At 42.8% G+C, this 24,635-nt stretch overlaps 2 protein-coding genes and 1 long non-coding RNA gene across 17 annotated transcripts in view; 1 reads left to right on the forward strand and 2 right to left on the reverse strand.

Annotated features, from left to right (window-relative positions):
• FUNDC1 (FUN14 domain containing 1) overlaps positions 1–11,319 on the reverse strand; it is a 46,599-nt gene extending 35,280 nt beyond the window's left edge. The window contains exon 1 of the mRNA XM_088160416.1: positions 11,082–11,319. Coding sequence (XP_088016542.1) covers positions 11,082–11,124 — 43 coding nt within the window. The 5' untranslated portion in view covers positions 11,125–11,319. The remainder of the gene's footprint in view (positions 1–11,081) is intronic.
• Positions 5,884–11,075, reverse strand: LOC148224975 (uncharacterized). Its single transcript, XR_015801856.1, has 2 exons — positions 9,976–11,075; positions 5,884–8,125 (listed from the first exon to the last, which is right to left on the reverse strand). It is a non-coding gene; the product is annotated as an uncharacterized LOC148224975 (long non-coding RNA).
• Positions 11,320–12,325: 1,006 nt separating the features above from the next.
• KDM6A (lysine demethylase 6A) overlaps positions 12,326–24,635 on the forward strand; it is a 151,203-nt gene continuing 138,893 nt past the window's right edge. For 3 of the 15 annotated variants that reach the window (XM_088160407.1, XM_088160410.1, XM_088160408.1), the window contains exons 1-2: positions 12,327–12,598; positions 12,807–12,870. In XM_088160407.1, coding sequence (XP_088016533.1) covers positions 12,441–12,598; positions 12,807–12,870 — 222 coding nt within the window. In that variant the 5' untranslated portion in view covers positions 12,327–12,440. Of the gene's footprint in view, positions 12,599–12,806; positions 12,871–24,635 lie in introns of all 15 variants that reach the window. The other 12 variants (XM_088160409.1, XM_088160413.1, XM_088160412.1 and 9 more) reach the window with 5 other exon arrangements.

The following is a 24,635-nucleotide window of genomic DNA, read 5'->3' on the forward strand; positions in this document are numbered from 1 at the left end:
CCCTACATTAACTGTTACAGGCAATTCCTGTATTTTCCTCGGGAATTTGAGGCTGTGCCAGGCCAGCAGCACCCAAACTCGCTGCTGTGGCAAAACTCCCGGCTCAGCTTTGTGCCACAGTGATTCCCTGGTACATCCAGAAGCTTCTCTGCACATGTGCCACAGATGGGATCAGAATGTGGAGCCCACGCCGTGCAGGGTGATGAGGACAGTCAGGAAAGGCAGCAATCAGGGCTCTGCTGGTGCAGGTTGATTGTTGTTCCCTGCCTGGATCGCAGCCCACGGGGCAGCTGGGACAGGGCCAAGTGAGATGCTCTGGTAGGTCCCATTCTCCTCCTGAGGAGAGGGAAATAGACTTTCCTGAAAAGGAGTCATGAAGAAATACGACAGGAAGCCCTTAATGATCTGCTTCAGAGATAAGACAAAACATTGCTGGGTATCTCTTTATGACTAAATATCTTTTGTAATTGTTGGAGTCTGTCCTAATTGGCTTTGATACATCAGAGGCCTGCATTGTGAGCTGTTTGGTTAAAACATGCTGTTCTGTGCTGCTTCCTTTCAGATGTTCCATGGATAACATTATTAGGCTTACCTTTTTGTTCATTCCCTATAGCATTTCTGTGCTAGTAGAACATCACACACATGCTCTTAATTTGATTCAATCTCTGAATAAACTGCCCAACTTTAAAAAGGAGATTTATATCATTCTACTTTAGTGCTTGTGCATCCACTGATTGCCTGAAAGATTTATCTGGTTCATTAAAGTACGGGTGTATTCGAATTTGCATTTCCCTTTTTTTGTAACACTTCTATTGAAGGTTCCAGTATTTTACCAGAAGTTCTCCGACTAATTTTGTAAATAAATAAATAAATAAATAAACTAATTCTATTCTAATCTTTTCCGATTCTGTATCTTCACTAGGACTCCGCAATACAGATCCCATTTTCATCTTGAACCTCTTGGCTCTTTGCAATTAATATCAAGATCCAAACTGCTGTCTCTTGGACTTTTCACAGCAAAAAGTTATTTATAGCATCTGCCCTTTCAGATAAAGAAAAACTCTTCTGAAACTGGAAGATGAAATTCTGAGGATAGAAGTGAGAAGCAGGTGTACTTCTTGGAGGAATTAGAACCTGTGATACAAATCATAGCTCAGCTGGCAAGCCAGATCCTGACTGCTGGAGCCACTGACCCAGCCCAAGGTAAGAGCTGGGCATTCTTTAGAGGACGTGTGTGTTTTCTTTGAACACAAAAGATGTTATAAAGGTGAAAACAGCCAGAAAAGTGATGGAGTAATTTTCTAGAAGACACCTGGAACTCTGAACTGCAACTCTTCTGGTTTCCTTTGTATTTCAAACCAACTCAGTCCTTTCTGCACAGGAATATGCCTTCATGGACTCCTGGTGAAGAAGTATGTTTATTGTTGTGAAGAAATAACTTCCAATAAATTTAATTTACTAAAGAAACCTATCTGCAAGACCATATAAATGTTTACATCAAAAGGTGTAACAACGTTTTAGAAAAATAACCAGGAATTTCCATAAAGCAAAACTTCATTTATCTCTGAAATAAAAAGTTAAATTTCCACAACAAATAAGCCTGCACACTTCCCTTTCCTCAATATATGCTTGGTTTCATTAAATTTTACTGAGCTAAATCTTATGTATTTCTCAACAATATAAATCTGGCCAATCTGCAAAATCTGAAGTACTCTCCCTGATGTAATTTTACTAGTTACTCTGAAGTCATTAGCTGGTATTATTCTTCCATTTTAAATACCCACAGGCATGATTCTAATTTTGAGTACAATAGTTAAGCTTCTAAAACAAACAATTACATGTTCATGGGGAAAAACTTTCTGAATGTTAATGTAGAAGAGGAATCATAGTGCACATATTAAGGCTGCAAAGCAAGGAGATAGTAGTTAAAAGTTTAATTTTTAATCTTTAACCCTCATGGTTTTTACTGTTTATTTATCATTACTTTAAACATGTTTCTGAATGGACATCTGTAATTCCTAAACTTCTCAATAAGCATGATGGAAACATTTCAAAGTTGGACTTAAGAGGGAGTAGTTAGTTCAGGAAGATAATCTTTATAGTTCTAAACCCAAGAATTAATATAAAAGACACAAATATTTTCCTAAAACTTTCTGTAAACAGTGACATGAAAAAAAAAAGTGTAAGAAGAGTAATCAGATGAAAAAAAAAAGTTGGAAAGTTTTCTTTAGAATGAAAGAAGAGTGTAAACTGTTTTCCTATATAATCTACCAGTTTCATCAGTTGTAGATTATGTTTCTTTTTTAGCCTTGCCAGCTGTGTAGAACTTGCTCCTTTTTGTCCATGCTCCATTGGGAATGAAATGTGTACACAGGTAATGCAGCAAGCGTTATCTGGAAAAATGAGTTATTCCTCCTTCTCTATGGATCAGGGCAGTTTGATTCCCAGCAACAGCTGCTGCATCAGAACAGCAGAAAAAGAGAGATTGTGATAAAGACCAACAGCAATTTGTCCAATTCTTCCAACTTAAAATTTAACCACCAACCTAATAAACAATTACTCAGAGGTAGTAAGGAGTTAGTAGTAGGTCATTTCTATGGCTCATAAGCTTTTAGAGGTACCAGGTTTTTGTAATTTTTAACTTGGTTTTTATTACTGTGATAGCAATCTGCAGTCAACCTCACAAGATGCAATCATTTTACTGTGCTGGGCAGCCGTCCACCAGCTCCTCAGGCACCGCTAGGAGCAGGCTGAACGTCCTTACAAAACAATCTCAGGATTCTTCACAGCAGCTGTCAGCAGTGATGCAAGATTTATTAACAAGACAAGATTTAATTGAATTCAGTATGCTACTCAATAATGCAACCACTGTATCATCCATTCTGGCATTTAATTTCACATTAAATTGATGCTATTTTTAAATATTTTTCAGCATGCCACACAATATTGCACAGGAATAATGACCGTAGAAGTTATCTGGAAGTGGCTTTCACCTGCCTTCTGGAAGTTTCTGGAGTTTTGTTTGTACCATTTTTGAGAATGTTTGTTTAGTTGGTTTAGGGTTTTTTCTGTTTGGTTTTTTTTTTTGGAGAGGTTTATTTTTTATTTTTTTATTTTTTGGAGGCTGGTTTATTTATTTTTTTTACTCGAGGCTATTTCAATGACTTTGCCTCAGTTTCCAATATAGCTTTGCAAACAGTTAAATCAGTATTGCTGAGGGATGGCACAGGTTGGTAACAGTGGCAAGGATGTGACTGTCAGAAGCCACTGAAAGTGGGTGTGCTTTTCCCAAATAGATATCACAGGACCCCTTCTGAGGCACCATCATTTTGGTGACTCAGCTGTGTCACTTTTGACAAAGTGCTGACATAATCATTTGTTTGGCTAAGACTGGGGGTAAAACCCAAACCAACCCCAAACCACATAATAATTTCTGCTTTCTGTCAGACACTTTGTTATTTTAACACAACATTCATGTTCTACACATTTAGTGGAAAACATGATAGGGACAGGAAGAAGAGCTGAGGAAAGTGGCTGGTCAGAAAAGGCCCCTGTTCAACCACTGGTCACACCCACCTCACACTTGGCTCTCTCCTCTTTGTTCACAGAATCACAGGATGGCTCAGGCTGCAGGGGCCCACCACGGGTCATTGTGGTCCTACCTCCCTGCTCGAGCAGGGCCATCCCAGACCGTACAGTTTATTGCAGAAGCACATTAATCTTGAAGCAAGAGTCCAAAATATTAAAGTTCATGTGGTAAGCTATTTGGCATAGAGTCAGAAAGTACCAGTAGTTTTCTGGTATAAAGTCTTGAGTAGATGCAGCTCCTTGGTGTAAAGTCCCAAGCAGAGGCAGAAGCTGCAGCAGTTCTTTTTTATAGGTAGTGATGATGGTAATACATTTATTTGCAAATTACTCAATGAGCTAAAAACATGAACCTCAAACATTTATTTTAAACTTATTTGAATTTTACTTCTGTAGTACAAAAGTAATGTTCATTCTTGTGTAGGACTTGTATGTATGCTTTATTCATTCACACAAATGGTTCTATTTGTTTTATTTGAAAAATGTAAGCAATGTTTTTACTATGTTTTTATTATATTTGAGGCTGAGTTTCTGAACTTTTACTGAGGCTTACACTTTACTTTCTAGGACTTTTAATTTCTTTTTAAAGCACTTAAAGCATATTCTTACTTATTTAAAACTTAAGACTTCTACTTCCTATCTATGTGATTTAGTAATATTTTTACTCACTTAAAACTGAAGCTGACATTTCTACTTTATGTTTGTCTGGCTTAATATATTTTAGTTTTTCTAAAGGTTTTAATTTAATCCTTGTATTTTGATCTCTCTCTGAGAGATCTGTTTTATGCACTCTAACACCAGAGCACATGGCACAGGATTGTGTCCAGAGGGTTCTGGAGTATCTCCAGTGAGGGAGACTCCACAGCCTCTCTGGACAATCTGTTCAGCGCTTGGTCACTGCACAGGAAATTCTTTCTCATGTTCAGGTGGAATTTCTGAGCATCAGGTTCTGCCTGTTCCTCCATTGCTGGGCACCACCAGCTGCTGTCAGGAGCTCCCTTTCTTGTACAGCATCAAACCACCCACCCATGGCAGGGTTTGGAACCAAACCACTCCACCTGGGAGACAGAAACTGATCCTCCTACTTGTATTTCCCATGCGTGTTTTGCAGATTGCTGACAAGAAGTACCTGCATTGCAAAATTAGTAACCCCAAAGAGATATGAAAAAATTCAGCTGATTCATAAAAGAGGTTTAACAGTAGGTGTTTTGTTCTTCACTAATCATATATATTGTATTCAGTTGTTTTCAGAGAGATAGAAGCATAAATAGTGCAGGATGTCTCATTTAGCATGGGTTAAAGTAATAGAAACCAGGAACAACACTGAATTTGCAAGAAAACCTGTGTCTTGCTTGATTTCCTGAATAAAGGAACTCATAAGCACTTAAATTTTGAAAGCTTATCTGGACTGATTCATTAAAAATGGGACTTGATCTTTACTGAATAGCAAGTCTCTTCAGAAGGTATTCTAGAACCTGCAGGTTCAGGTCCTTGGGATGGTGGGACTACTGTTCATTAGAAATATGCCTGTGCTGAAGGAATATGTAATAAAATCAAAACAAACCATTCACTAAAAAACCCAGACCAATTACATGATCAACAACAGAAGTGTTTAAAAATCACACACTTGTCCTCTTTTTTTTGTACAGGAAACAACCATAACCTGAATAGGACCAAAATAAACTTCTTAAGACCATATCCTGGTCCTTTTTAATATATATTACCCTTGGGAAGAAACATATCCATGCACTTTCAAACGTTTATGTCTTTAAAATAGTTCCAGTTGCATCATTACTTTCATGGTCTCTAGACCAGACTCCAGTAGCTTGGATGCCTACATGTAAGCATCTGAGCTCATCAGGAGATGTGGATGTTTTTGACTGAGAGGAAAGAATTTAAGAGGAACTTTCCTTTCACTGATACTAACAAGCCATTGGACAAGTATTTTGTTATGTGACGATTTGAATTCACAATTTTCAGTGAAATTTTGTATATCCACTAGTGGCAGAAAAAGAACTAAGTTAAGGATATCAAGGCTTTGAAAAACACTGCAGATTCTCAGTGAAGCTTCTCTTTGCTGCCCCAATTGCCAAGAAACTTTTGTCCCATTGAGACCAATGTCAATTTCCTTCCTCTCACTCACAAGTGAAACCCCTGATTACAGGGGATTGGGATTACATATCCATGGAGAAAAACAGTCTTAACTTTCCTCACAAAAGTAAACCACCACAGGACTCATTTACAGACAGAAAAAAAACCAAACCAAAACACCATTAAAAGAAGAACTCACAAACTGACTTCAGTAGCACTGAGTATATTTATATAAATACACAACTGCAAACTTCCAAACAGAAACCAAACTGTATCTTGAGAAACTGTAAGATGGGAAAGTCTCCCAACCATTTCTAGGGATTTCCTGTTTCACAGGTTCCCAACTGAAGTGCAGCTGAAGGGGGAAGCAAGGAAAAATGTACTTAAAGGCAGGATTAGCTTGGATTTTATGAATGTCAAGCTGATGGTAGAAACTACTTCTCTTCCTCACATCATCCTGGTGGTTGAAGCTCTGTGAGAGGCCTGGTCCAACTCTTGTTGATGTGCAGAAGATACACTGGAGCACAAACCCCTAGAGAAATTCTAAGCATAATCTGCCTCTTCAAAATAGCAAACTTAAGAAAATAAGAAACAGCAAACAAAAAAAGCACATTTCAGTTTGGCGTTTTGCTTATCTTCCAGTTACATACAATGAACACATCTTACATGCTTTGAGTACAACCCTGTTTCCTACTCATTGTGTCCTATACATCCAGTTAATGGAATGCCACCTCATTTTGGAAACATTCACAAATAAGAGAATTGTCCTACAGCAACTAAGTCTTCAGATTTAAGCATGATGTTTTATTTCATTTGAAATGCCTTGACTCACCCATTGCAGGGAATCCTAAACTGCTGAGACAAGGATGTGGGACTGTCACTGTTTGTGTTTAGTAAGTGCAAGATGGAGCTTCTTGAGCCAAGGCTTTGACTCTGCCACACCCAATGTCCCAAAGCTGCTTCTGCTGTTTGCACCTTTAAAACTCTCATCTGTGCACCATTACAAGATTTAGTATCTACCATTATCTGTGCAAAATACCTGATTTTAAAAGTGGCTGATATTGTAAGGAATGGACAGGAAAGAGAGACTACAACCAAAATAGTGTTTTAGACTGTCTAAAAGGACAAAACCTTCACTAACCATCCACATAAATATTAATAAAAAGCAACATACACAACAGTTGGCGTTTTTAAAATAAGTAATTCCCAAATACTTTCTCAATAAGATTTGTGTATGAAACACTAAATTAAATCCAGTAAGAGCATGTGACATCTTCTGTTCTTGGAAAAAACCAAAAATACCAGATAATAAAGTATTTTGGATAATATTGGATTCTGTCCCAGGATTAACAAAAGTTAACAAGATATCCATTCACCTGTTTTGCTGAGCATCAGGATTGGCTCTTTTCAAATGTTTACACAAAACTCCTCCTAATCGTGCTCAGAGCTGGTTTAGAAATGTGATTTGTTTTTCACTTCCAAGCCAGAAAACCACTGTGCTACAAAGGTATCAGCCCAGCAACTAATATTAAGTCAATACATATAAAACCACCATAGAAACAAAATGATGGGATTTTTTTTTCCCTCTTCCTTACAGCATTTGCCAAGTTCTATGAAGTTACAACTGTCAATCTGAAGACAAGTTATTATATACACAGTATTTTTATTATCAGCTTCTCAATAGAGAAGAGCTTCTCAAATTCCTGCATGGAAACTCACGCAAGAAATTTCAGTTTCTCTGCACTGTTTTGGAAGAGCAGAGATCCTTGTTCAGGACCATCTCCTGTCAAACAGCTGATTTCTTTGGAAGGTGGCAAGTCATAAGCTGCCACATCTGGTTCCTAGGGGGAGGACAGAGAGTCACCTAAAACTATTACCATAAATGAAAGCATTTCCATATTTGCCATCACACCAAAGACACAACTAAGAGTGCTGGAGGTGGGAGGTACAGGCACAATTGAAAAAAAAAAAAAAATCTAAAAAACTACCAACAGTAGCATTGTAAAGGAACCACCTCCTGGACAAGTGTAATTTTTCACATTATTTATTTCTCCAAGTCAGCAGAAACTGTCAGTATAACATAGATCTATATACTGCAAAAATAGGATACAGATCTAACAGTCGTTCCTTCTACTGGTAGAGCTTCAGCAAAGAAGTCCCTTTGTTCATGCTGGCATACAGAGAACTGATCTCTCTTAAACCTACAGAACACCCAAAAATGCCCTGCTTTCTGAATTTCACGGAACAGGTCAGAATACAGTTAAGGCCACGACACAAATTCATGGTTTTCCATGTTTGGACTGAATTGCTGACACGTTGCTGCACAGGGATGGATATTACTGCTTACCTGGTGACTGTGTGGACTTCTTATGACCAGGAATTACTACTTAACTCCCACGTAAATTCCAACATTAAACACTTCAAAGGTGATCCAGGTTTTAAACTCATGCTAACCAAAGACAGAGGGCAATAGACAAAAATAACTACATGATTCAAGCCAGACAGAACAATAATAATTAAGGTCTACAACCAAAGCATTTAGCCTTGATTTTTAAAACTTTCATTTAAAAAAAAATGTATTTTTTCTTTATAGTAACCCATTTCCTACATTAGTTCACTCCCCTTACTACCCAAAGCTAGGAAAGTATTTCTGAGATTAAAGAGAATTTTTTCTTTAACATACTGAGAAACAGCATCAAGATGACTTTTTCCCCATTTTCAATGATAGTTCTCCTACTATGTATTGTTTTTTCTTATTGCCAGCAAATGCATTTGCCTTTTTTTGGGGGGGGAAAAACCCCAAAACCTTGGGGTTTTGATCAGCTTCCCCATTTTCTTGACCACCATATGCTGCCAAAACACAGATCATCACACAACACCCATCTGAACTTTAATGTGGGTAGCACAAGGAACACGTAAATTGCAGATCATTTCACTGCAAACTCCTGGACAATAGAAAAGCCACTGCTAAAATACAAAAATGAAGCACCACAGGATTTTTTGTTCCAAATATCAAGAAAGCAGTTTAGTAATTTAAGCTCCTTTTTTACCTTGGAGTAAAAGAAAACAGCAGTAAGGAAAATAAATGCAGAAAAAGAGAGGTGTTATTGAAACTGTCTTCCTAACTGACCTACCACCACATCTTACTAGTTTATGCTCCTTTCCCTCATATACCAAATAGCCATGCATTTCAGGCAGATTGACTAAAATTTGGCAAGATGGCAACAATGTAAGTATTAAATTTATGGTTTGTAGAACACAAAATGGCATCCTGTGGGCTCTTTTGGTCAGCTTGCTTTGTTTGTTGCTGTCTTTCAACACGTGCATGTTGTCACATGAACCCAAGATTGTCTCATCACATTTTGCCTGCTCTGCTGCAAAAGGATTTGCCTCATAGTCAGACATCTCCTGAGCTGTTTGGAGCATAATGTTGACTCCACACCTCAAAATCCTTTCTTAAACAGCAGCATCAGTAACAGTACCAATAACAGTAGAGTTATCAGTAGCAGTACAGTAACAGTAGAGATCACACATGGCTCCTGAACTTCTTCTGACTCTTGGGTAAGGAGATGACCACTGCCCTCATTTGCTTAGCTGGTCAAGACTAGCCGAGAAAAGCAGGAATGAAAACCGAACCAATTTGAACTGATACACCCAGCTTCAAACACCACAGTTTTCCCAGGGATGGCTCTTGCTGCAGGTGACTACAGAGTATGCCTGGACTACATGAGATTTCAATTGTATCCAAGAGGGACTGATCTACTGCTCCTTCAAATTTGCGACCTGACTCGGAAGTGACAGAAAACAAACAAACAAATAAATAAGGGCATCTGGAAATTCAATCCCAGTAATTCAGGCAGGGTACAGGGGGTTAAGAGTGGCACTGACAGTACCAGAGAACTAACTCAGCTGCCGTGACTTCAGATCACTGGACCAGGACTCTCTGCTTCCACAGGTTGCTAATTTGTTCTGTTGTTAAGCAATCCCTTTCTTCCACTGAGAAATGGTTTTGTCAACTCTCCTTTCTGCTGATTTATACTCAGGATACTGCAGAGCGGAAATTTTACACCTGAGAGTGAGATCTGCAGAAACAATCTGCATTGAAATGCCGTATCTATGGCACATTCCCAACCAGTCGGGCTCCTGGCACCGATTTTGGCACCTGAGGAAACTCTGTTGAGAAAACCCATGACATAGAAGCCATGGACAATACAGATGAACACAGATGTTTGATCATAGTGTTTACGTAATTAACAGACTATGGCCCATTCCTAGAACAAAAATCAACTTGGGTTTTACCTGGATTCCAAACTTGCAAGTCCTTTAAACACAAATGCCTGTCTCTTACACCAATACTCTCAACAAACTGGCTGCTGACGCTTTGATGAAGAAATGCAACACCATTAAACCCAGATGCCTTTTTTTTTGTTCTTCCTGCACTTGTATCAGAAAGCAGAGCTACATTACAAGAGTCTGCTTTCAAGAGCAGCATGGACACACTACTGAGTCTTCATTTGCATTATTTAAGACTTTGTCTTGACCAGGTCTCCATTCCTGCCAGTGTCTCTGTACCATCAGGACCAGAAATCGTGTGAGGATCCACCTGAAAAACATCACTGACACGTTAGTTTAACACTTATAGAGGCAGAAACGTGCTTCAGTATCGTGAGCACGATTGGAGAGTGGCAATTAAAGGAGAACCAGAAAGCAGCAGCATCCACTGCAAAGGCTGGTCTTTGACCTTGTTCACCGAATTCCCAAAGGCAGCTAATGGCTTTACTTTTGCTTCTGAGCACCTGGTAATTGTCAAACAGGAAATTCAGACGGGAAAAGCCAGCCCGGACATGGAGCTTCAGCCAGACACCAGAGAAGTGTTGCAGTGCTATTACAGAAGGCTGTTCTGATCCATTTTCAGCAAAATGAGGATGAGCTGTGCCCTCACACACCCACAGCAGGGCTCAGCTCCTCGTACACACCACAGAGGAGCCAAAATTGAATGATTTGCAAACACTTTATTTTAAAAAAAACCTAACGCCTCCTGGCTGTGTGGTACTGTAAAGCTAAACTCGGTCCCTAGGACTCCTGGTTGAGCCAGAAAGGGTGGAGGAACCCAAGGATGGCGTGGAGACACAGGAACAGGCGTGGATGTCCCATTCCTGGAAATGTTCAAGGCCAGGTTGGACGAGACTCTGAGCAACCCGGTCTAGTGGAAGGTGTCCTGCCCAGGGCAGAAAGTTAGAACGTGATGACCTTTCCAGGTCCCTAAAGGCAGTTCATGATGCTCAGGTAACGCTTCGTCAAATAACAAGTCGGGCTGCAACTACGCTAAGCCGTATGAAACAGAGAAAGCAAGCGGCAAACCCCTTTTCCTTTTCGCGCCTAAAAAAAGGCAGAGCTGTACTCACACGCGACGCGTGCCCAGAAGCCCGAATTCCCAAGTGTTGCCATTTCCAATCTTCGCGCTTTTCCCACCGCTCCAGCCGGGGCCGGGCCGGGCCCTCCCCGCCCTCACGCCCTCGAAGCATCGCGAGACTTCCCGTGCGTCTCGCGCGAAGCGCGCGCGGCGGACCGCGACACGTGACAGCCGCGGAGGCGCGCGCGCGCCGGCGGGGGTAGCTCCACCTGTCACGGGCTCCTAGGGGGAGGATGTGGGCGAAACCAACGACGGGGGCCACCCCCGCCCTTCCGTGCGAACGTTACCCGCCGTCCAAGCATCTCCCTTGCAGCCCCGTTGAGCCCGGTCCCTGTTCCGGGAAGCCTTTATTTTCCGCTTGTGCCAAGAACACCACGCCTGAGGCAGGGTGGAGTGGGGCGTGCGAGCATGCCTGCTGCCCCCCGCCGGTGGGACATGGCGCCTTCCTCAGCGGCGTCCACTCCTCCAGCCCGGAGCCCCCGTTACGCAACTCCACCCGTGAGCGCAGCCCTCCCTCGTTCCTCCTCCTCTTCCCACCCCAGCGCCCGCCACTCCCGATAACTCCCCCCCTCCCCCGCCGTCCGCTTTTAAAGGCGCATCCCAACCTGCTAGTGCTCGCTAATCGAAAAGCTCGTCTGACTGACGGCCCACTCGACCTATCAGAAGCGGGAGCTCTCCGAAACCCCACCCCCCTATCATCTACCCACCAATGGCATGAGGCCGGCGAGGGCCAACCAAACCGGAGCGCAGTGGCGGCGGAGCGCAATGACTGACGTAAGTCAACAAAGGTCACGTGGGGCGCGGCGCCGCCGCCGATTGGCTGTGCGGACGCGGGCGGGCGGGGCGGCACGGGGGGGTCGCGGTGGCGGCGCGCGGGGTCCGCGGTGTGACACAATTACAACAACTTTGGGCAGCGGCTCCGGGGAAGTTTGTACGGGCGGCAAAACACACCCCGAGCCGCGGGGCGGGCGGGGAGGGTCCCCCCGGCTCCCCGACACTCCCGCTCCCCGCGCCGCTGGCGGCGAGCGGCGATGTAAACACCGCTCCGCCGCCATCCGCAGCCGCCGCCTCCTCCTCCTCCCCCGAGTCTCCAGCGCTGGGGCTCCCTCCCCCCTCCTTCCCTCCCTCCCTCCCTCCTCCTCCTCCGAGCAGCGGGGCTTCCCCCCGCCTCCCTCCCTCCCTCTCCCCTCCCCTCCCTCCCTCCCTCCCCCTCCCTGCCGGCTGTTGTTGTTGTAATAAAAGTTGTGGTGTGTGTGTGTGTCGGGCACCCCGCCCCGCCCGGCGCTGGGGGGTGTTGGGGGCGCGCAGGGAGGGGGGGGTGCGATCCGCGAGTTAATTACGCTGCGTTTCCATGAAATCGTGCGGAGTGTCGCTCGCCGCCGCCGCCTCTGCTGCTCCTTTCGGTGATGAGGAAAAGAAAATGGCGGCGGGGAAAGCGAGCGGCCAGAGCGAGGAGGACTTCGCCAGCTTGACAGCCCAGGAGAGAGAAGCCCTATCCGGCCTCGACAGGTACCCGCTCCCCACTGCGCCCCGGCCGCCTCCGTGTCCCGGCTCGGCCCGCGCTCCCCCGGTGTCCCCCCTCTCCCCTGCCCGCGGCTCCCCGTGCGCCGCCGCTCCCGGGCCGCGCTCTGCCCTCGCCCGCCCGCCCGCCGCGCTGACTCTCGCTAACGCCGGTGCCTCTCTCTCCCCTCCCTCCCGCCCGCTCCCCTCCTCGCAGCCGGCTCTTCGGATTTCTGAGGCTTCATGAAGATGGCGCCAGAACGAAGGCCTTGCTGTTAAAGGTAAGCGCGAGGGTGGATGTGGAGCGGGGATGGGGGGGAGGGGGGGGGAAACGGGGGATGGGGAGCGAGGCGGCCCCGCCGCCCCTTCCTCGGGACCCCCGGGCCCGCACGGTGAGTGTGTGCAGGGGGTGTGCGGGGGGCACCGCCACCTCCGCGGGGTCTCCGCGCCTTGCTGCCGCCTTTGCCCCTTTCCTTTTTAAACCCCCCCCCGCCATTCTCCCCGAGCGGGACTAGGGGAGCGTGGCCATGCGGGTGCCCGTCCAGCCCTGGGACGGGAAAGTGGCGGAACCCAGGGCCGAGAGCGGACGGGCCGGGGGAGGGGGCGCGGGGGCGGAGGGGGGGAGGCGGAGGACGAGGAGGAGGAGGAGGTGGCAGCGGGGGGAGAGCGAGGGAGGGAGGGCGCGCTCGGCGCTGCTGACGTTGCCGCTCCCCGGACCCTCCCTCGTGATTTTCGCCCCCAGCCGCCGGGAGCGGAGCCGGGGCCGGAGCCCGCAGGGAGCGCGGGGTCCGGGCCGGGGCGGGCGCGGCGCTGAGCGGTTCCCGGAGCCCGTCAGAGTGACTTGTTTACTCTGCGGGCCCCGCTGCCTCCATCCAGCGTGCCCGGTCCTCACCGGGCCCCGCGTCCCGCCCGCCGTCCCGGCTTGACAGGGAGCGGGGCGTCCCGCGGGCTGCTGCTGCCCGGCCCGGTGTCCGGAGAGAGGTGTTTGTCTCTGTGGAAAGTTGTTGGCCCTGTCATTTAGTTAAGTAATGGCTGCTCCTGTCGGCCCAAGATGGCCGGACAGGGAGGAGAAAGAGAAGGGGGGGGAGGTAAACACGAAACAAACACCGGGAGCGAATATGGGGAGCGTGGAGTCCCCGGTGAAGGCTGAGGGAAACTCTCCTGCGCATCCCAAGTTCTTTCTGGGCGCTTTCCTGCTGCTTTGCAGCGCCGGTGCCCTCCTTATCAACCTGTAGCACGTTCTGCTGCCCATCCGTGAGCTGCTGACAAAGGCTGTGCGGGCCGAGTGTCTGCCAGCTGTGCTTAAAACACCAAACGCCGGCGAAACATTCGGGTAACAGAATAAGTGGAACTGTTTTTAAAATGCCGCACGGCTGAAGCAAAGGGGGGACTGCTACTCTGGTTCCTGCTTCCTGGCTTGTTCCTGTCAGTAGTCTGGCGTTTGACACTGCTCATCCCATTGTTGTGCCCGAGCTGTATCGTGGAGAGTTTTTTTTCCCGCTGCTGGTTTTGGTTGATCTGAAGATTTGACTCTAAAGCGTGTTGAATTGGATAGTCTAGGCCTGTGCTTGTGTTTGGGTGTTTATTTCTGGCAGGATTGGAAAAGCTCAATGTCAGGACGTGGGGGGAGGGGGAAGGGATGGAAGGAAAAGCAAGTACACTTTCCTTTGTGCTTATATTTAAAAAAAAAAATCTCGCGGTTTCCTTTCGATTTTCGGAGTTATTTATAAGAGCACTTCTTCCCATTAATCAGAAAGGTAGGGGAGTGACATGTCAAAGCAGTTAAATAATGTGCGTTAACTGTTGGTAGACCAGAACTCAGATCTACTCTGTGAATGCTGCTGAGGCTATCGGAAATATTAGATTGAATCCCGTATGGGATAGAGCTTAAGGATGCCAGATAGAAAATAAAAGCTTCACATCTAATTAGATCATCTGTCACATAAAATCCCTGGTTTAAGTTTTATTTTGCGTACTGTAAAATTAAGTGGTGCAAGGAGCAATCCAGCCTATTAGCTGAGTTTCGTCCCTTTCTTCCTTATAATGCTTTTTTAAAAATGCCAGTCAATTGTAATTTTGGTATCTACAATTTGAAGTTGCGGGGCATTTTCATAGTTCTGAAACACGTTTTCAGAAATATCTTTGTATGTTCTTTTACTGTATTAAGCTGCAAATCCATGCGGCGAATACTTAAAAATCCCCAAGCAAACCAAATATTTTGCTATTTTGCCTCAGTTTTTGCACGGTGTTTTGTACATTTATGAATTGCACAGTAACTCACGAAGCATGATCTTTGTAAAACTTGTCTCTGAGAAAGGTAGATTATTTAAGGAAGTAGAAGGATTAAAACGTTGCTGTTCAGTGCAGAGATGTTCGAGAGGAATATCTTGGTTTGAACCAGTTTCAGTTTTGTTTGTGCTTTTTACTTTTGAAGGAACGTGCTCGTGTTTCTCTTACTGATAAGAAGTTGCTATTTTTAAGGTATTTTCTGCTTCATTCCTGTTTGCTGTGTGTGAAGCTTTATGCAATTTATGCTCTACTGAGGGCTTTAGAACAATTAATCTAGCAGACTACTTTAATTCAGTGTAGCAGTTACTTTTATAGTAGAAACTGTGGCCGAATATATGTGCAGTTAATTAATAGGTTTTACAGTGATAGCAGCAAAATGTTTCCTTTTGTGCATGGAGCAACAACAGCTAACAAAGACCCTAGACTCCATAATTATGAAATCCTGACTGACTGATTTAAGAATCTACAAGGCAGCGCGTTACAGCGTGAGATTTATGTGCAAATGTAGCAGGTAAGGAAAACCATTGAGTCATGTTTCCAGAGGAATCCTTCACAAAGGCAGACATTTCTCAGTGCTCCCCTCGATGTGAGAGGAGCACACCCGCTATTGAACCTTTTCCAGAGGCTGCCAGGCTGTAGCAGTGAGTGCTCTGTGGGGCCTGGCAGTGCTCCCTGGGTACCTGTGGTTGAGGTGGCAGGAGCAGGGTACCTGTCTGGGGAGGCTGACGCAGGTTTTGGGTTGTAAGTATTTGGGGAACAGCTCTCTGCCCTGCCTGGGTACTTGTGCAGCAGGAGGAGTCTGTTCTAGGCTTAAATTTGGTGCCTGGCTGCAAGAAGACACTCCTTATTTTTGATAGGGTTCACTAAAGTGTGCATTGGCTTGGAGGGGATTGCAGGAGGCCTTTGCAGTGGGAACTTTGGTTTAATGAAGCCACACCCCGACAGGATTTAATAATAAAAAATCTGGGATCTCTGAGGAACGGAGGAAGCTTCGTGTCTAGAGCTGTAATTTAGCCGTGGATTCTATTTGTGCTCCAGGTCTGCAGTCCCCTCTTTTTGGTGGTTTTACTTTGTAGGATGTATGGGCTGTAGAATCATGAACTAAACCAAGCCATGCTGCTAGGTGTAGCAAATCAAAAGGACAGATAAGACATTAGATCAGTACAATTTTATGAATTATTGAAGGTATAGACTAAGGGTCAGGAATATTGTGATGTTGCCCCATGTATTGGGTATGTGGTAAGCCAAAAGAAACTTTCCTGTAATGGTGCATATGCTGTATGTGTGACAAAGGAATGGAATTTTCTGTTGCCAAAATTTTTGCGTCTATTTTGCAGAAAAAGGAGCTTGAAAATCATAGTTTGCAGTTAATGTGGTTTTGGGGAAGAGGGGAGAGAAATTGAGATCACCTTTCAAACTGGTTGAAATGCTGGAAATCCAGCATAGTCAGTCTTGTGTTGGAGAAAGTGCTCACTGTTATGCTTCCGTAGTTGACAAGAACATTAACGTGAAGGAGGAAAAAAAAACCAAAACAAAAACCCTGCTGGTGTCTTGATGTCTCTTTCTCCCAGGAAGGCATTCTGACAGGAGGTGAAGCTTAAAGATTACTTGTGGGGGGAGGGCGAGGATATCTATTGTATTGGAAGTGAATTACAAAGCATTTCCTTTTTTTTTTTTTTTTTTTTTTTTCTTGTTTTTTTGGGGGGTTGTTTTGTTGTTTTTGATGATGTTCCCAGTGTTTAACCAAAGTTGATTTGATTGCAGTGACAAACCGTCGTTTCATAAGCTGTAATTGGCATGTATACAGATGTAGGTTGATGTAGCTGGTCCAATGTATTGGGTATAAGATGCTTGTTAATTCCTATTCATTGAGTTTAATCAGTTTGTCATATCCTGTGGACAAAATCTGAAGCATGTTTCCATTTAAAAGTATTGATGTTGAAGTCGATTTAGAGAGATGAAGTAGTTCCACACAATATGCCATGTTTTAGTCTGTGTTACCTCTCATGGTTTTGCAGCCCTTTTGTTTTCCAGCTGATTTTAAAAATGGTATTTCCTTTGTGTAAAGGCCACATGTGTTGACAAAATTAACAGCATGCTTATCTGTGCTTTTGTGAAGCTTACAAAATAAGTGCACAGTGACAATATTCTTTCATTTTTCTTGCAATTGTAGTGTTGCTTGTTTAAAAATAGTTTCAGACAGTGTGAATTAATATATGTTGACTTTGTCCTTTCAGTGTTGACATTAGTGTTAATTTCTTACTAATCCATAAAAAAAATCCTCGGTTTTGTTTATAACAAACTGCTTGAAAAAGAATTATGCAAGAAAACATTTTAGCAGGTTAGTCTCCGGGTAGTAAAGCATTTTTTTTGTTGTTGTTGTTTTTTTTTAATAACTTTGGAAACATCTTGGCTTGATTTATTTTCATCAAAACAAAGAAATATTGCTTGAAGAAGAATTAAGCATGTTTGTCTTATATAATGGCAGTATTGGGAATTGAGAAACTGGAAATTGGTACCAGGAGACATTTGTAAGGCATTCCAGCAAGTGGGCAGACTCTCCAGTTTCTGTAAATTTATATCTGAGCAGTTCCTTTATGCTTGGGTTGAGTTTTTTTTTGTTGTTGTTGGTTTTTTTTTTTTTTTTTTTTTTTTGTTTGTTTCGTTTTGTTTTGTTTTTTTTTAATATATTGTGCATTTCCTATTATTGGTTTATTATCTAGTATGCTGTCCGTCCTGTGAAGTTGAAGTTGGATAAAATTTTGTAAATTGTGTTGTGGATGGAACTGGTTTTCTAGCATTTTTTGAAGGAGTCACTTTTTTAAAGTGTGTTTATGGAGTAATTTTAACTGAGCCATAGATTTCTTTAAGATGGGTATCTTTTGTATGTAGTTTGGCCTTTGTATTAATAGGGCACAGCTTTCTAGGATCGAGTTAAGGTGTCATGGGTGACACATTCTACAGTTCATGGTTGTACCATGTTTATATTTGGAAATCGCAGCCATCATGTATATAATGATTGTGTATCCTGCTACTTGGTTATAGGTTTGCAGTATTTGTACTTCATCTGGTATTAAAACCAACTTTTTTTTTTGTTGTAATGGACATTACACAGTACTGTAAGTATGAAATACTTAGCATGTGTTGATACTTTCACAACTAGTGTTCGAGACTTTTTTTTTTAATAGTGGGATTTTATTGCTCTAAACATATATCCCTGAATGTTTTGGCTTTTTCTTAAGTGTAAAGTACAGTGTTGGTACTACTTTTGAAGGCAAGAAAATTGATGAAGTCAGAAACATTACACTTGTCATTTTCATGTGTTAATGAAGAGAGAAGGATGGATCTCTTGTCCACAAACAAAATGCTTTTGTGGAGGTGTAATTAGGATTACAGGACACTTGGTGTGTTGGCATTTGCATTTCAGCAAGTTTTATCTTTACTGTCAGGAGACTGTCAGTAGGGAATATAATGTAAGATTTTTTTGTTGCTGTTGAATGCATGTTAGCTTTTAAGTACTGATGTACTGAGTCTGGAGGCTGAAGTGGTCCATTCCTCTAAGTGATACGTGTGCATCAAGTTTAATGTAATTGATGCCCTACTGACTTGAGTAATCAAATAGCCAAGGTGGGCAGTGGTTCAGGATAAGGAGAGAGGTAAATACTGCTGTATTTTAGCAGCTGAGGAATAGAGGTTCTGATAAATTATTTGATTTTCGAAAGTGTGAAGAAAAACTGTGTCAAGGGTGGGACACAACTGGTTTCATCCTAGTCCAGTTATTTAACCATTGATCCCTTTGTGCATCATGCTGCTTGTGGCCTCTAGCTTTCAAATTTCTCTCTAGGTGAATCCAGGTAGAGTATGTAAAGAAGGAATAGGCAATCTAAAGCTTTGTCTGTGCATGGTATTACTCGGGTGTGCTTTCAGCATGATTCTGTGCCTCTTGCCAGTCTGCATGGCTGCTTGTTCATTGTAGTGGGTTGAGTGGACTTGGTAATTATAGAGGTAAAACTATCTGCAAATGTTGATACCATCTGAAGTAAGTGTTGAAAGCATCTTCTAAAAGGCATGCCATATGTTTGTTATACCATTTTAGAAAAGAGTAGATATTTCATGCTTGGATAGCCTGGTGCGTGTAGAAACATTTGTTTTCATTGCATTAGTGAGATGATACAAAATTAAAGAGAGTCATGGAAAATGTTTGTGTCTATAAAGTGACTTTTTCCTGATTAACAGTTGTCACAAGACTTTCCAGTGCCAGAATTATATGCCATGGTCCACTGTTGGTCTTTATCCCACTGACAATTAGGCAAACTTATGTTCTGTGGAGATATTAAGTTCTGATTTCCAGCCTTACAGACTTATCAGTTAAACCTAAGGTTATTCTCAGTTACTGAACAAAAATAGTTCATCTTGGGCCTCACCTGGCAAAATTTTTGGATAATGGGAGGGATTTTGCTGTATTTTCAACAGTCTGAAAGGGAAGGAAATGTATTTATTTGTAGTAGGAGAATGCTTAAATAGTTTTGTAAAAACTAGTTACTGCTTCGAGGTCTTGGCTGGGCTTCTGCAGAAATGAATTAAGGAGATGGGCTGTGAGTGTGAGCACAGAACTGAGCTGGGTGGCAGGTTTAGTATTGGGTCAGGTAATTCCAGGAGCTGAACCACTGTCCTGCTCATTCTGAATGCAGATAGGTATATGGATACAACTTCAGTCCTTTAGTCCCATACCTACCTTACATTTTACGTATAAAACTCACGTAAGTTACTTTTTTGTTTTAACTCCTTTTCTTGGTGAAGTCCTGCAGCTGTGGTGTTTGAAGCATGATGTTTGAGTAATGTATTTTCACAATTAAACGTTGAAGTGATGTTTATTGAACTTGATGTGTCATTATAGAGGCCAGTTGGCTCTTTGTAGAAAATGTTAGTAATGTTAATCTTGCAGAATGTTTATTTGTAGTTAAAACCAGACAAAATTGAAATCAGTGGGTCTTGTATGGAGCCCTGCCAAAGGCTGCCAGGATTTGTATAGGTGCACCTGAGAGGATAAGCTTGCCTTACAGAACATTTTTGGTATGAGGAAAGAAAGGAATTGTGTTTAATATAGTTCAGTTTGAGTTTGTTGGATGAGGGAAGTTCAGTAAAGCAAGAAAAAATGCTTAAATATTTATTGCATGTTTCCGCTTTATGGATAGGCAGACTAAAGAAATAGCTATAGTAGAGTAATTCCTCTGTGGAGAAGCTCTTTCCAAGACTGGCCTGTTTAAATAGGGGTCTGTTCAAAGCTTGTTTTTGAGATGAGTTTTACTGATACTGTCACAAGTAGATTGGGCCATTTGGTGGTTTGCTTGTGGCCATTATAAAGTTTGTTGAATGGTACATTTCTAAAATGAGCCTCTTGTCAAAGTTTTGCAGTGGTTCAGGTATTATTCTTGATACTGAATGTTATTCTTTGTATTTAAAGAGTAATAGGAAGGTATTCCTTATGTACCTAAAATGCCATTTTAATGAACTAAACCCCATTAAGCATATTTGAGAGTTAAAGAATATTGTTTATGAAGTACTTTGGCTTCAGAGTGTGAGAGATGCAGGGATCACCATCAGAGCTGTATTGACAAATTGCTTTCCTTTATGGTTCTTGGATTTGCTACGTAGCATTCATGGCAGGAGCTTATTTAATTAAGATGTAGAATTAAGAGCTCATTTACAGTTTTGTAAAGGGAGTGACTAAAAGTGTGTGATGAATTACAAACAGAACACTCTATGTCTACATATGAATTTCTTTTGTGGTAAGTTGTTAAATTAATTGTTTGTTAAAATGGCTTTAAGTCATTTCCTTTTCTCACAGTGGCATTTGAGGATTATGATTCACTTCTCAATATTGATTGGTTATTAGTCTAAAGCAGACTGAATTGTGAATGTACGTTTCATTAAATTTCTGCTTCCGTTTTAAGAATTTAAAATTCTGAACAATTTCAGAGTACCATTTGCAGCATTAGACAAAAGATCCAGTGCAACAGCTTTTAAAATAGAGCCAAGAGATGTATTTTTTTTTTTTTGGTCAGTATTCTGTTGCTTACACTCTAGTTGCCATTTTAACTTCTTATTTAAGCAGTGTTTTCATTATTTTATGATTTGAAAACTTACTTGCACAGGAATACAAAGTAGAATAATGAATTGAAGTTGATGTTTTATTTTTAGATATTTTTCTTCTGGGTAACAGAATTTAAATACTCCCTGTTGCTTCTCGTATGTTTCAGTAAAACCATCTTTGGGCCTGTGTGATGAACCAGGCTGGAGAACTGTTTCAGGTCAAAAATAACCTAGTAAAAATAGAAAATTCACTAGTTTTAAATAACCACTATTGAAGGTTAGTACTAAGAGGTTTTAGAAATTCAAAGAGCCAGCTTCTAGTTGCTCAGAACTGAGTTGAGAGGGAATCCATGGTGGATAAAGGAGCTAGTGAATGCTGGGAGTCCTTGCAGAATGCTCTTCTGGAAGAATGAAACCAGTTCATCACCTTTAAATGGAAGGGAAGTAGGAAGGGTAAGAGATGGCCTTGACTTAATTGCAAGCTCCTGAGTCTGCTCAAAGCCAAAAGGAGTGTACCAGGGATGAAAAAAAGAGCAAATACCCACTGAGAACTACAAGGGCATTGCCAGAGTGTGCAGCGGTGCGGTTAGAAAAGTAAAAGCTCAGCTGGACTTGAAACTGGCTGGAGATGTCAAAAACTGCAGGAAAGGATTTTTTCAGGATCATAAACAACAAGCACAAACAGAGGAGAGTGCTGGCCCACTATTAAACAGGAGAGCTGAATTAGTTGCCAACCGATGCTAAGAAGCCAGAGGTTCTCTGCACTTCTTTCACCTCTGTCTTTACCAGCACTTTTGGGCACCAAATCTTGGGAACAAAAATCTAGTTTTATGCACAGACCTACTGTCTTTGAAGGAATTATTTGAGAATTTAAACTATAAATTCTGGTATAAATTCAGTGGTATAAAGTATTACAGGAGCATGACCCCTACAGATTACCCATCTGAGGGTGTTAAGAGAGCTGGCTGGATACTGCTGGGAGGCTGCTCTCCATAATCTTCGAGAAGTCATGGAGATTGGAGAATGTTCCAGAAGACTGAGAGAAGACTCATATTGCCTCATCTTCAAGAAGGGTTTAAGCAAGAACTCAGGGAATTACCAGTCTTACCTCAGTCCCAGTGAAAGTTATGGTATGAATCCTGATGAAGCACATGATTGGGAAAAGCTGGCATGGATTCACCAAGGACAAATCATTCTTGGCAAACCTGATTGCCTCAGCACTGAGTAACCTGCTTGGTGTGTATGGAACTAGTGGTGGACACGGTCTTCTGGATTTCAAGTCTTTCCATGCTGTTTGCCACAGTCTCTTCCCAGATAAAACAATGTGCTATGTTCCAGACAAGGGATCTGTGTGCTGGCTGGGAAGTGGCTGATGGGCAGCACCCAGAGCAAGGTGGGAAATGCTCCTTCTCAAACTGATTTTCTGTCACAGGTGGGGTCCCCAGGGATTGATATTGGGCCACCGTTTAACACCATCATGAGTGATCTGGATGGTGGGCTCAAGTGTGCCCTCATGAATTTTGCTGATGATACCAAACTGAAAGTGAACCTGCAAAAAGGAGAGTCACCCTGGACAATGGGCTCATGAGAACCCTATGAAGTTCAGCAAAGACTAATGTAAGGTCTTGTATGTGGGAGAACATGATCCAGGAGTGCAGCACAGTCTAAGAACTTCTGGCTGGGAAGCAACTCTGTGGAAATGGACCTGGGGGTCCTGGTGAATTTAGCTCAGTAAAAATGAGCTGTGTGCTGCTGTGGCAAAGGGAGACAGTGGGATGCTGGATTGCACCAATAAGGGCATCACCAACAATGACAAAGGATTGTCATTGCACTCTACTCAGTGCTGGCTAAGCCCCCTCGAATATTTGTGCACAGTTTTGGTGCCCACTAAACAAAAAAGATGTGATTAGGCTGGAGAGAGTCCAGAGGAGGGCTACAGAGAAGCAGAAGTGTGAAGAACAGCTGAGAGATCCTGGCTTGTTCAGCCTTGAGAAAAGAAGGTTTTAGGGGAGATGTTAGCAGCATGTTCCGGTATTTAAAGGGTCTCTAAAAAGAAGATGGGAGACTTCGTTTTTACAAAGAGTTACATAGATAAGACAAGATTTAATGAGTACAAGTTACTCCGGGGGACTGACTTCCTATTTATCACAAGAAAAACTCAAGAACAGAGGAGTCAGCCATTGGAATAATCTCTCTAGAGCAATGGTGGTTTCAGCAGTGTTGGACACTTTCAAAATGCAGCTGGACAGTGTGCTGGGTCATCTTGTCTAGCCTGTGCTTTTGCCAGGAAATGTTGGATCAGGTGATTTTTTCATATTAAAGGAGATGCTGTGCCTGAGAATAGTGAGAATTCACACCATTCAGGGAGTCACACACACCCCACCCAAGACTTTTAACTGCTGGGTCTGGAGTCCCTTTGCAGCAGGACGGTTCAGTGATCTGGTGGATGGGTGCTCCTTCCAACTTCTTGCTCCTACAGACTTGGACAAACTTCCTCCTTCGACTTGACCTTGAATTCCCTGCAGTAAATACTGGATTTGTAAAAATAAATCATTTAATAGAGTGGTACAGCAGCAGCAGGTCTTGAGCTAGCTGCGGAGGGGGACCCAGAACAAAGAAATCCTTGGGCTTTTATATCATTTTTGTACCCTTACATAGAGGTATTCTCTGATTCTGTGAATGCAGTTCATCTTGCAGGCTTAAAAAGCTGTGGAGGTCCTTTGAGAGAGAGATTTGGGAGGCTAGGATGGGTCCTGGTTAGTGTGGCACTGTTTCTGTAAGCAATATTTATAAAACTATTGCTCCTTATTTTCTTCTGGAGAATGGCATTACCTGTATTTGGAAGTACAGATTGCCAGAACTAGATTATATAGAATCACAGAATGGTTTGAGTTGAAAGGACTCTTTAATACCATGCAGTTACTCTTCTGCTGTGGGCAGGGAATCTGCTACTAGACCAGGTTGCTTAGAGCCCATCCAATCTCTTCTTGAAAACTCCCAGGGCTGGAACATCCACAGCTTCTCTTTCTTCATGGAGAGGAGGGATGGAATGAGTGCAGTGACTTGGCTTCGTCACTCTGAAGGAACACCAAGTATTCAGTGAAGTTACACTGTCACAAACAGATTCAGACCTGAGCATGTGTGCAGCAGCAAGAATGCCAAAATATAAGAAGGACTCCATAGGAGAAAACTCTGAATGAAGGAAAGATCTTGAGGGATGTAGGTTGGATGCTTCATGAATTATGTTTGAACCTATGACTACTGAAAATCAAGCCACCATTTGATTTCAGGAAAGTGGAGAAATGAAGCAGTCTTTTGGGAAGGATTTTCAGAATATTGGGTTATAATAAAAGGGAGACATTTTCAGTTAAAGGGACTAGAAGAAAAGTTGAAGAAGAATATTGAGATTAGATGTGAGGAAGAGTAGGAAACCAGGGAATTGAATGGGTGACTTAGTGATGCAGACCATTTTGGGGATGAGGGGAATGACAGTGTGAATCATGGTGCTTTTATTCTTTCCAGCATCTACCTGAGTCTTATGCTTGGTTACCATCTAAATATTACTGGTAGCTGGAGTAGCATTTAAGTATTTGATGGTGCTGGGGCCTGCTTCAGAAGATTCTAAAAGCAGGGTAAATGGGAACAAAACAGGTAACAGAGTTGC

The sequence above is a fragment of the Sturnus vulgaris genome, chromosome 2, assembly GCF_052056855.1.
Source record: "Sturnus vulgaris isolate bStuVul1 chromosome 2, bStuVul1.hap1, whole genome shotgun sequence".
Classification (NCBI taxonomy): domain Eukaryota; kingdom Metazoa; phylum Chordata; class Aves; order Passeriformes; family Sturnidae; genus Sturnus; species Sturnus vulgaris.